This window comes from Argentina silus (assembly GCF_951799395.1).
Source record: "Argentina silus genome assembly, chromosome: 7".
Classification (NCBI taxonomy): Eukaryota; Metazoa; Chordata; class Actinopteri; order Argentiniformes; family Argentinidae; genus Argentina; species Argentina silus.
The window spans coordinates 13404391-13416890 of NC_139661.1; the positions used below are offsets into that span (position 1 = coordinate 13404391).

The following is a 12500-nucleotide window of genomic DNA, read 5'->3' on the forward strand; positions in this document are numbered from 1 at the left end:
CTCTCTTCCTCCCTCTCTCTCCCTCTCTCTCTCTCTCTCTCTCTCCCTCTCTCTTCCTCCCTCTCTCTCTCTCTCTCTCTCTCTCCCTCTCTCTTTCTCCCATCCTCTCTCTCTCTCTCTCTCTCTCTCTCTCTCTCTCTCTCTCTCTCTGATAGTTCTTTAATTGCTTTTCTTCATGAGGGCTGTTTGATATAACTCATGCTCTGTGCTGCCGTAGCCCGTTGCCATGGCTACAGCCCCAGTGGTTAGTTTTACTGAGAGGAGGTGGGGAGAGCTGGGAGGGGTGTGTATGTGTGTGTGTATGCGCATGTATGTGTGTATTTGTGTGTGTGTGAGAGAGTGTGTGTCCGTGTGTGCTTGTGCGTGTGTGTGTGTGTGTGTGTGTGCATGGGTGAGTGTGTGTCGTCACCCACTGATAGTATATTTGAAGGCAGAGAGAGAGAGAGGGAGGGAGAGAGAGATGAAGGGACAAATCAGAAGAGAGATTCAGAGACAGACTAGGAGAGCTAATACATAGGTTTAGGTTTCCTTCTCTATCCGTCCCCTCAGAGTGCTGTCAGTCACGACACACACACACACACACACACACACACACACACACACACACACACACACACACGCACACACACTCCCCTCTCCATGAGCCGGATGTGTGTGTGTGCTCACTCAGCACTGCTGGAGGTCAGCTCCTGTTACTGCTAAAGACTAGTTACATAGGAACACACACATTCAATACACACATATTTACACACACATTCAATACACACACATCTGCACACAAATTCAATACACACACCTCTAAACACTCACATCCACATTCAATACACTCTATATACACAAGTCTATGTTGTCTAGTCTATGAAGTCTAGTCTTTGTAGTCTAGTCTATATACACAAGTCTATGTAGTCATGTCTATGTAGTCTAGTCTATGTAGCCTAGTCTATGTAGTCATGTCTATGTAGCCTAGTCTATGTAGTCTAGTCTATGTAGTCATGTCTATGTAGTCTGGTCTATATACACAAGTCTATGTAGTCTAGTTTATATATACAAGTCTACGTAGTCATGTCTATGTAGTCATATCTATGTAGTCATCATTGACACTGTTCCTCATTCCGTTCCATGCATTACAATGAGCCCGTCCTTCGATTTCTACCTCTGCCAGCCTCCCCTGCTGTCAACATCCTACAGTAGCATACAGATGTGTTTCATACACAGCAGAACTTCATTAATAAACACAGTGAGCCCTGGGAAACAGTCTATAAATCGATCAATGCCGGCCCAGTGTATTACTGTTACCTACTGAATCATGCAAATGCGTGGCAGGAAGGAGGGAGGGAGAGAGAGATAGGCCCATGCAGGGAGGGTGGGGAGGAGGGGGAAGGAGGAGGTAAAAGGGGGTCAAAAAAGGAGATACACATACACTCACCCGGTAGTAGTCAGTGCTGTAGACGTCCCGGGACATGCCAAAGTCTCCGATCTTCACCAGGAGGTTCTCCCCCACCAGGCAGTTGCGTGTGGCCAGGTCTCGGTGGACGAAGTGCTGGGAGGCCAGGTAGACCATCCCTGCTGCAATCTGCTGGGCAATGTGGAGCATCTGGGGCTGGGTCAGCTCCATGGGACGGGTGGTCTGACCCTCCGCCATCAGCACCGCGTCTGGCCCATGAGCCCTGGGGATGGGGGTTGGAGGGGGAGGGGTGGGGGAGGAGGGATGGGGGGGTTGTAGGGGGAAGACAGAGTGGATGAGAGGGGATGGAAAGAAAGGAATCAACTTGTAGGTATCGACACAGTTTCAGACGCATTCACACATTTATACAGTACACACACACACACACACACACACACACACACACACAGACACACACACACACACACACACACACACACACACATACCTGAGGAACTTGTTGAGGTCTCCGTGCTTCATGTACTCAAACACCATGATGAGCGGGTCACTCTCCACACACACTCCGTAGAACGTCACGATGTGTTCGTGCTGCAGATTGGTCAGAAGCTCTGCCTCCCGGTGGAAATCCTTCCTGGCGTTCTCACTGGCCTCCTTCAGAGTCTGGACACACACACACACACACACACACACACACACACACACACACACACCAAACGCGCGCACACACACACGCACACACACACACAAACACACACACACACACACACACACACACACACACACACAGAGTGTTACTACTGCTTACAAGTCATTTTCTGGAGCTATCCATATTCTCGGGTGTGAGATGTGTTTGGCTCAAGTCCACCAAGAGAAACCATAAGTGGCTCTTAGCATAAAAATGAATTACACAGCAGTAACTTAGCACCTAATGTGAAATGACTGGCCAGGACCAGGGAGACAGGCTGGGAGACTTGAGGTCAGACTGTTTATATTGTTCTAAGTGATTACTGTGTGTGATTGTTTACACCAGCGTGTTCCTGGTCCACTCTGTAACTAATCTGTGTTTCTCCTGACCATTCAGCACAGATGCTGTCATAGGAGCTGTTGGTGCTCTAGAGGCCATGACTTTAGGCTAGGGGAGCTTCAGGAGACGGAACGCGATACGGGGGCCAATATTCATATCTACAGAAATATATAGAAATGCTTGTTTATGAATAATAGATGTTCCCTTTACAGTATGTGACATGGTTATACAGGGGTTGTGTTCTAGAGAAGGAGGAGGAGGAGGAGGAGGAAGAGGAGGAAGAGGGATCTGTTTACACCTATAAGAGCAGGACAGAGGAGGATTAAGGCCGGCCGCACGTCGACCCTGTGACCTGCGTTGCTAAGTTGCCCGGAGGACGGGGTGGCCACAGGGGAGGCTGGTGGAGGTAGAAATCGGAGGATGGGCTCATTGTAACGCATGGAAGGGAATGAGGAATGGTATCAACCACCAGCCTTTCCGGGTGTACAGTATGTGATGGATAGTCCCTTAGCATACACGGCCATAAACATGGCAGTCTACATGGTGTGTGTGTGTGTTTGTGTGTGTGTGTGTGTGTGTGTGTGTGTGTGTGTGCACGTGAGTGTGTGCATGCTTGCGCGTCTGTGTGTATTTCTGTGTGTGTGCATGTGTGTGCCTGCGTGTGTGTGCGTGCGTGCGTGCGTGCGTGCGTGTTTGTATATGGCTTGGGGCAGATGTGTGCTTGTTAAACTGTGATCATTAGTGGTTATTACTGCCAGTACAGTTACACTGTGAAGCCGCTGCTCTGAAAGTGCAGCATCACATCTATCATCAATGGCAGGACAAAATACAGTACTGCAACTGCTACTCTGACACACACACACACACACACACACACACACACACACACACACACACACACACACACACTCACTTCACACTTAGAGTACTGTAGGTGACAGGAAGAGGAAGCAGGGGTGGGGGAGGAAGGATGGAGGGAGGAAGGGAGGAGGGAGGAGGGGAGTCTCTCCCAGGTCATGTATTTTTAATGAAAACTCTCCAGTGGGATCTTGTTTCACCACAGCATGCGTTGGAATGCTCTCCTCGCGGAGGTAAGAATCCCTTCACTAGGTTTTCCTCTGAAAGCCCTGTCCAGTCCTTTTGTATACGACCCCTGAAGGCTAGGCTTCACCTTGGAGCCAGGAGCGCTGAAGACCAGGTAAACATGATACCCCATCCCATCCCATCCCAGAATATCAGTAACCATAGATACACATTCTGAAAGACGCTGAATAGTATCAGTTACCATGGATATTGGCCTAAGTTCTGAATGTCACTGAAGACAATAAATATAAATTTTCTACAGTAGGTCACTGAAGAACACAGATATGTGTGCAGGAAGTCATAAACCATCTTGCGGTGGGGTAGCTGAAGTACTCAGCGACTCAAACCCTCCACTGGCAGAGACAACACACACCATGATACGGGGGGGGGGGGGGGGTAAAAACTAAATATAATATGATATTTAGCTACTTCTTTTTTATGTGTATATATATATATATATATAGCGTAAATGATGTATATATATATATATATATATATATATAATGATTTTAATCTTCAAGTACATTTTTCTCTCTGTCTCTCTCTCTCTCTCTATATATATATATACATATATATGACATGAAGTCACTCAAGATCCTAGATATACAGACAGGAAGTTACTGTTACCTTAACAGCCACCAGGATCTTGTCCTGGTCAGGTGACAGGTTGTAACATTCCGCCAGGAACACCTTCCCGAACGCTCCCTCTCCCAGCTCTCGCTTCAGCACGATGTTGTGTCTCTTTATGTGCTGCACGACTGACAGACAGAGAGGAGACACACAGTTATCACACGGCTAGCACACGGCTAGCACACGGCTAGCACACGGCTAGCACACACATACAGTAGGCTATTGGTTAGGATGAGTGATTACATTTGGAGAAAATGCAGTTTTTTATGTGATATATAATTGTTTAAAATGCATTCAATTATATCTCGACCGAATCGGGTAAATACGCTTTTATTTTGGTGCACTTGCTGGAACAATCACTGCTGGAACAATCACTGCTGGAACAATCTACAAAACACATTACAGTTTGATATTCTGGTGCCGCTCAGGCAGTTTAAAATGTTGATTGAGGACCTGTTTGATGAAAGACTGTTTCTCTTGAGTTTTTATGTTTTTAAATATGTTTTAATGTTGTGGTTTTATATGATTTATTGATTTCTGTATTTTACTGTGTTGTATATTGAACTTGTTGTTTTGAGATTGTATTTATATTGTGGACAGGGTGCACCTGCAAAAGAGGCCTTGGTTCAAGATTCAAAGTGTTTATTATCATATGCACAGTAGAAAACATGGTCTCAGTGTGGTTCCCCTGTATAAATAAAGGTTAAATAAATGGACATTTATGCTTCTATCAGAAACTGGGACCCTTTTTTTCTAAGTAGATAGTATATTGTGACATCACAGTAACGGTCCAATGGCGGCTCCTTCTGGGAGCTTGTGTCGTACAGTAGCATCGTGCTAGCGAACTTCTTCTAGATCTTTACTCTCAGTGAGCCGTGTGATGAGGTAGCCCTGCCTGAGACATGGGAACTGAAGCGTCTCCCTCAGACCTTGAGGATGTCCTCTTGGCCGAATGGTAGACACTTGTGTCTTCCACGTGGGAGACCCGGGTTTGAACCCTGTCCGTCACACAAGCTTCTCCTCGATCCAGGCCTTGTTTGAATACTCTTAAAATACACCTTTCTTTGTACAAACCCCTGACCTGACATGACTTGATTGATGGAAGCAAAGTAGTGAAAAGCCTGCTTAGACTAATCCAATCTCGTTACACCAGTGTTTCCTCACGGACGGGAGGCAGCAGGGATCCATTCGGAGCCCTATCTCTTTCCCTGTGTGAGCTGTGTTCCTTCCCCCCAGACAGATAGATACTCTGGGCCAACTTACAGACCTCCCAGCCTGGCGCGAGCCTCGCTCCAGCAACAACACAACAAATTCATCAGCAGGTTTCTGTCTTTGGCTGGGCCCGGACACAAACTGTCCAGATTTCTCAGTGATCTGATTAAGAAATGCATTTGAAGAAAAGCTCACCACTCGGGCTATTGCATTACACAGGACTAGACTCTGAAGCTGCATCGATCTGCACTAGCTTACTGGGAACCTTATTACCCCATATTAAAGAGAGAGAGTGGAGGCCCATTACAACCTAACAGACACACTCAAGACCGTGGCTTCTGTTTGGTTTTGTGTCTGTGTGTGTGTGTGTTTGTATGTGTGTGTGTGTGTGTGTGTGTGTGTGTGTGTGTGTGTGTGTGTGTGTGTGTGTGTTTGTGCCTGCCTGCGCGCGTGTGTGTGCTTGTCTTAACCTGTTGCTGACATCACATCTGCCAAAACAACCACTCAGGGAGTTAAGTACCCACAATTCCCTGGACGACCCCCCTCAACAGCCACAAGCGACCACCATCGTTAACAATGTCTTGTTTTTTTCTTTACCCACAAATATGATGCAGCCATCCACAATGCTAGATAAGGTTTAACAACATCCACAAAAAATATTCTAGACTCCTTTCAATTACTCAACATTCACTGTTCCCTGTTCTACCAGTTCCATGATGAACCTGAAGGATGTGTTCAGCTTGTGCACCTGCAGCCCACTCCTTTAAAGTAGGTAATAAACAAACCCCCATGGGACATACAGTAGTACCCATGCAATACCATCCCCCCTTCCTCTCTCTCTCTTTCTTCCTCCGTCTCTCTCTCCCCCTTTCCTCTCTCTCTCCCCCTTTCCTCTCTCTCTCCCTTCCTCTCTCTCTCCCTCTCTCTCCCTTCCTCTCTCTCTCTCTCCCTTCCTCTCTCTCTCCCTTCCTCTCTCTCTCTCTCCCTTCCTCTCTCTCTCTCTCTCTTCCTCTCTCTCTCTCTCTTCCTCTCTCTCTTTCCCTTCCTCTCTCTCTCTCCCTCTCCCTCTCTCTCCCTTCCTCTCTCTCTCTCTCTCTCTCTCTCTCTCTCTCTCTCTCTCTCTCTTCCTCTCTAGAGTTTTAGCTAATGAGACCTGCCCCCCTACACCTACACCCCTCTCTCCTCTCTCTTCTTTTTTGGGGGGATGGTCGGGAGGGGGGTGGGATGGGGGGGGTGGTTGGAGACGGGGTGCAGGCCTGTCTCTGTGTGATGATGTCATGGGTGAAGAGGAGAAATGACTGGAGGCAGGAACACAGAAGGGGAGGGGCCTTCACGTAAACAACCTAACGAGAATACATGTGTGAATCAGACTTTCCAGTTTGATGTTAATCCTTATTCCCTGAATACACATACACACAAACACACACACACACACACACACACACACACACACACACACAAACAGTAAGCCCCTAGAGACCAGGATGGGAAGAATGAGAGGAGGAAAAAGTGTTTCAGAGAGGATAAAACTAACAAAGGAGAAGAGGAGTTCTGTTGAGCCTTTTATGTGGTTCTCCTTCAGTCATTACGTTGATATACACGCTAGTTTACAGTACATTCTTGGCGTGTGTGTGTGTGTGTGTGTGTGTGTACATGCATTTGTGTGTGTACGTGCATGTGTGTTCATGCATGTGTGTGTGTGTGTGTGTGTGTGTGTGTGTGTGTGTCTCTTGTTTTTAATGAGCTCCATCCACTCTAATGGAGTGGACAAACTAATGGAGGTCATTGATCTGTTTTTAAGATATTACAGTCACACCCACTCCCCTGACAGAACGCCTTACCTACAGTGTTTATCACTTCCTCACACACACACACACACACACACACACACACACACACACACACACACACACACACACACACACACACACACACACACACACACACACACACAGCTGTACAGTATTGAGTATCATTGACTAGCTGATGTTATATACTTGTCTATGCTCCATAAATCTCTGTCTCTCTCCTCTCCCCCTCTCTCCCTCTATCTCCCTCTCTTTCTCTCACTCTCTCTCCTCTGTCTCTCTCTTCTCTCTCTCTCTCTCTCTCTCTCTCTTTGTGGTCCTTTACAGAGACCACTGAAGGAGGGTCCCATATTAACCCCTTTCCCCACAGTCATCAACATAAAGAGTAATGGGAGTCACATACACACGCACACGCACACGCACACACAGACACACACACACACACACACACACACACACACACACACACACGTTAATTTCCGTGAGACAAGGCCAAAGCCTGAACTCCTGCCAATAATTATAATGTCCGTCTGAAGGGCCAGGTCATACATTACGTCAAAGGAGCCGTATGTGTGTGTGTGTATTGTGTGTGTGTGTGTGTGTGTGTGTGTGCATGTGCGTGTGCGCGTGTGCGTGTGCACTCATGAAGATGCCTGTTGAACTCTCCATCCGTCCTGCAGTGCTCTTTAAAAGTATGCGTTAGCAGTATTCCTGCCAGACTGTGAGTGTGTTTGTGTCCCAGAGACACAGAGGGTCTTAGCATAGCTGGCTATCACTTCCTCTGATCAGCATCTGTTCAGAAAGTCCTTAAAGAGGCATCACCTACAACAAACACACACATCTCTCTCTCTCTCTCTCTCTCTCTCTCTCTCACACACACACACACAGGCATACGCACACACAGGCACGTACACGCACGCACGCACGCACGCATACAGATCTTCCTGTTATACTCGACACATTGTATCAGCAGTTCCAAGGCCATCGCCATGGCAGCGAGGAGGGTGTTGCTATGGCAACCCGCGCGTACGCACATGCAGGTGTGGAGGGTTCTCTTAGATGGCGTGTGTGTGTCTGTGTGTTGGCGTAGCGGGGTATCCGTGGTGACGTCAGCGCTCAGACCAAAAATTTCCTCGTCTGACTGCCTCTCTCTGTTGCGGACAGGCTGAACCTAAGGGACAAGCCTGACCAGTAAACTGATGTTCAATTTATGAATATTGGTTATAGTTTTGTTACGGTTTGGGTTAAGGTTAGGGCTAAGGTTAGGGTTAGGTCAGTTTTAGGTTATGCCCTAGTCGGGCTAGAGTTAGGGTTAGGGTTAGGGTTAGGGTTAGGCTTTGGTTAGGGTTAGGGACCTAGTCAGGCTGTCAATGGGATGGGTTAAGGTTAAGCTTAGGGTTAGGGTAAAGGTTAAGGTTATGGTTAAGATTAAGGTTAGGGTTAGGGTTAAGGTTAGATTTAGTGTTAGGGTTAGGGTTAGCGTTAGAGTTAGGGTTAAGGTAAAGGTTAAGGTTAGCGTTAGGGTAAAGGTTAGGGTTAAGGTTAGGGTTAGGGTTAGGGTTCAGGTTAGGGTTAAGGTTCGGGTAAGAATTAGGTTAGGGTCAGTTTTAGGTTCTGACCTGGTCAGGTTGTCAATAGGACGCTGGTCAGGCTGGTCCCTATAGTGTCCCTCATGGTGTATCATGTATCAAATGATGACCCTGTGTTGTTCAAGGGGATTGTTGTTCTTACCCAGCACGAGCATACTGGACTCATGGGTTGCAACCCAGGCCTCCCACGTGAGAGACACAAGCATCTACAATTAGGCTAACAGAACATCCTCAACTACTACTTGAGTTTATGTCTCAGGCAGGGCTACCTCATCATGAGAGCGTGATTCCAAACCACCTCTACTACGCTGACGCAGGTGGGCTCTCAGTGGTGCATAGCAGACTTTATTGTGCAACTTAATGTAATGTAACTCTAAGTGTTACATAACTAGTGGTGTAAGTCATTCTGTAGATGGAGGTTCATATAGTTGTAGTTTGACCCCAGTTTGACTCTGGTTTGACTCTGGTTTGACACCGTTTTGACTCCGGTTTGACTCTGGTGTGTACTCACAGGTGTCAGACTTCATGTTGGTGCTGCGGAAGTACTGGGGGTTCTCAATGACGGGGATCTTCGTCATGCCGATGATGACGGCGTCAGGGCCCATCTCCGACGATGACGGGGTGTTGCTGCCGTTGGACACATGATGAAGAGGAGAGGCGGAGTCATCATCGTTACTGATCACAGAGGAGTTTCCTGAGAGAGAGACGGAGAAAGAGAGAGAGAGAGAGGAGAAGAGGAGAGCAGAAAGAGGATTGTCTACAGTACGTACGGTACAGTGAGCTAGAAGTGTTTGGGGGGAAAGGATAGAGCGAAAGAGGGATGAAAAAGGAGAGGGGCGACACTGCCCTTCTAACATTTACACAACAACCGAGTTGACGAGATTCAACTTGTGATGGCAAAATAATTTGTTAAAGGCAGGGGAGGGAGGATGTGGTGAGGAGCTGTGAGTTGAATGACAGTCAAGAATCCAGGTCCACTCCCTCGCTGTCCGTCACGCCTGTTGAAGCGCGCGCACACACACACACACACACACACACACACACACACACACACACACACACACACACACACACACACTCAGCAGGCCTAGAGGCCTCATACCCTGAGAGACAATAACTCTTTGTTTTTTTGTCATGTTCCACTGCCTCCTCCTTCTGAGGAATGTACCACAGCTCTGGCTTACTGCTCCAAAAACAACAGTGTGTGTGTGTGTGTGTGTGTGTGTGTCTGTACATGCGTGTACGTGCATGTGCGTTTGTGTGTGTGCATGTGCGTGTGTGTGTGTGTATGTGTGTGTGTTGTACAGAGAGATCTGAAGAGTGAGGGTGGATGCTTTCATTAGTCCATTCTTGTACCCCCATTACTGGCTTGTGACAGCAGAGGGCCTCCACCCAAACCTGTATCAACAGCCAGGAGCAAGTCGCAGCAGAGGTCTGTCACCGCCTCGCATATGGATTATATTGCATAATATCATATTTCTGACATTGACTGTTCCCCTTAACCTACGAACAGCAGCTCTATGAATCATCTGTAGTCCACAGCCGGAGACCAAGGCCAAGCTATCAGAAAACGGATGAAAATGTGTACGTATGAAATCACTATCCGGTTTGAACTCAATCCGTAATAACTGATAGCATAGTTTGGTGTCCTAACATTTGTAGTCCATAGCCTAACATTTGTAGTCCATAGCCTAACATTTGTAGTCTAACATGGGCTGTGTTCCAAAATGTGTTCTTGTGCTCTATCTAGAGCATAGACCATACTTGGCATACACTCTAGATAGTGTGCAAGAACGCATTTTGGAACACAGCCATGGTCTTAGTGCTACAAAGCTTTTGGGAAGTTCAACTTACAGTAGATCCAGGGGAGGCTGGTGGAGGTAGAAATCGGAGGACGGGCTCATTGTAATGCATGAAATGGAATGAGGAATGGTATCAAGCCGTCTTATTTCAGACAGTCAACCCCAAAACCCCCCCCACCCCACCCCAGGCCCCCCCTCATAGCTTCTTCTGGACGTTGAAATGGAAGGGAGGTCTTGATTCACCAACTCTAACGCTAACCCTAACCTGACCCTCCAGACAGCCCTAACCCCGACCCTCCAGACAGCTCTAACCTGACCCTCCAGACAGCCCTAACCTGACCCTCCAGACAGCTCTAACCTGACCCTCCAGACAGCCCTAACCTGACCCTCCAGACAGCTCTAACTCCTCCAGACAGCTCTAACCTGACCTCTCCAGACAGCTCTAACCTAACCTCTCCAGACAGCTCTAACATGACCCTCCAGACAATTCTAACATGACCCTCCAGACAGCCCTAACCTGACCCTCCAGACAGCCCTAACCTAACCTCTCCAGACAGCTCTAACATGACCCTCCAGACAATTCTAACATGACCCTCCAGACAGCCCTAACCTGACCCTCCAGACAGCCCTAACCTGACCCTCTAGACAGCTCTAACCTGACCCTCCAGACAGCCCTAACCTGACCCTCTAGACAGCTCTAACCTGACCCTCTAGACAGCTCTATCCCCTCCAGACAGCTCTAACCTGACCCTCCAGACAGCTCTAACTTGACCCTTCAGACAGCCCTAACCTGACGCTACAGACAGCTCTAACCCCTCCAGACAGCCCTAACCTGACCCTCTAGACAGCTCTAACCTGACCCTCCAGACAGCCCTAACCTGACCCTCTAGACAGCTCTAACCTGACCCTCTAGACAGCTCTATCCCCTCCAGACAGCTCTAACCTGACCCTCCAGACAGCTCTAACTTGACCCTTCAGACAGCCCTAACCTGACGCTACAGACAGCTCTAACCCCTCTGGACAGCCCTAACCTGACCCTACAGACAGCTCTAACCTGACAGCCCTAACCTGACCCTCCAGACAGCTCTAACCTGACCCTCCAGACAGCCCTAACCTGACAGCCCTAACCTGACCCTCCAGACAGCTCTAACCTGACCCTCCAGACAACCCTAACCTGACAGCCCTAACCTGACCCTCCAGACAGCCCTAACCTGACAGCCCTAACCTGACCCTCCAGACAGCTCTAACCTGACCCTCCAGACAGCTCTAACCTGAAAGCCCTAACCTGACCCTCCAGACAGCTCTAACCTGACCCTCCAGACAGCTCTAACCTGACCCTCCAGACAGCTCTAACCTGACAGCCCTAACCTGACCCTCCAGACAGCTCTAACCTGACCCTCCAGACAGCTCTAACCTGACCCTCCAGACAGCCCTAACCTGACCCTCCAGACAGCCCTAACCTGACCCTCCAGACAGCTCTAACCTGACAGCCCTAACCTGACCCTCCAGACAGCTCTAACCTGACCCTCCAGACAGCTCTAACCTGACCCTCCAGACAGCTCTAACCTGACCCTCCAGACAGCCCTAACCTGACCCTCCAGACAGCCCTAACCTGACCCTCTAGACAGCCCTAACCTGACCCTCCAGACAGCTCTAACCTGACCCTCCAGACAGCTCTAACCTGACCCTCCAGACAGCCCTAACCTGACCCTCCAGACAGCTCTAACCTGACCCTCCAGACTGCTCCAGTATCTCTCTCTGTGGCGGCAGCAACACTTGGGCTCGACACAGGAGCTCTTTCATTCTGCACCGCTAATGCGCTGAGAGCCTCGCCTCAGCCAGCCTCCCCTGCGCCTGGTCCCCATGGGTGCTGCGATTAGAGGCCAGATTAGAGGCCGCCATTAAGCCCCCGCAGGCCGGCAGCACGGGGAGGGAGACACAGGCATT

At 48.7% G+C, this 12500-nt stretch overlaps 1 protein-coding gene across 1 annotated transcript in view; it reads right to left on the reverse strand.

Moving 5' to 3' along the window:
* Positions 1–12500, reverse strand: part of ntrk2a (neurotrophic tyrosine kinase, receptor, type 2a) — a gene marked incomplete at both ends in the record, with an annotated part of 43374 nt that overhangs the window by 3703 nt on the left and 27171 nt on the right. The window contains 4 exons of the mRNA XM_083672923.1: positions 1421–1667; positions 1893–2065; positions 4140–4270; positions 9263–9445. Coding sequence (XP_083529049.1) covers positions 1421–1667; positions 1893–2065; positions 4140–4270; positions 9263–9445 — 734 coding nt within the window. The remainder of the gene's footprint in view (positions 1–1420; positions 1668–1892; positions 2066–4139; positions 4271–9262; positions 9446–12500) is intronic.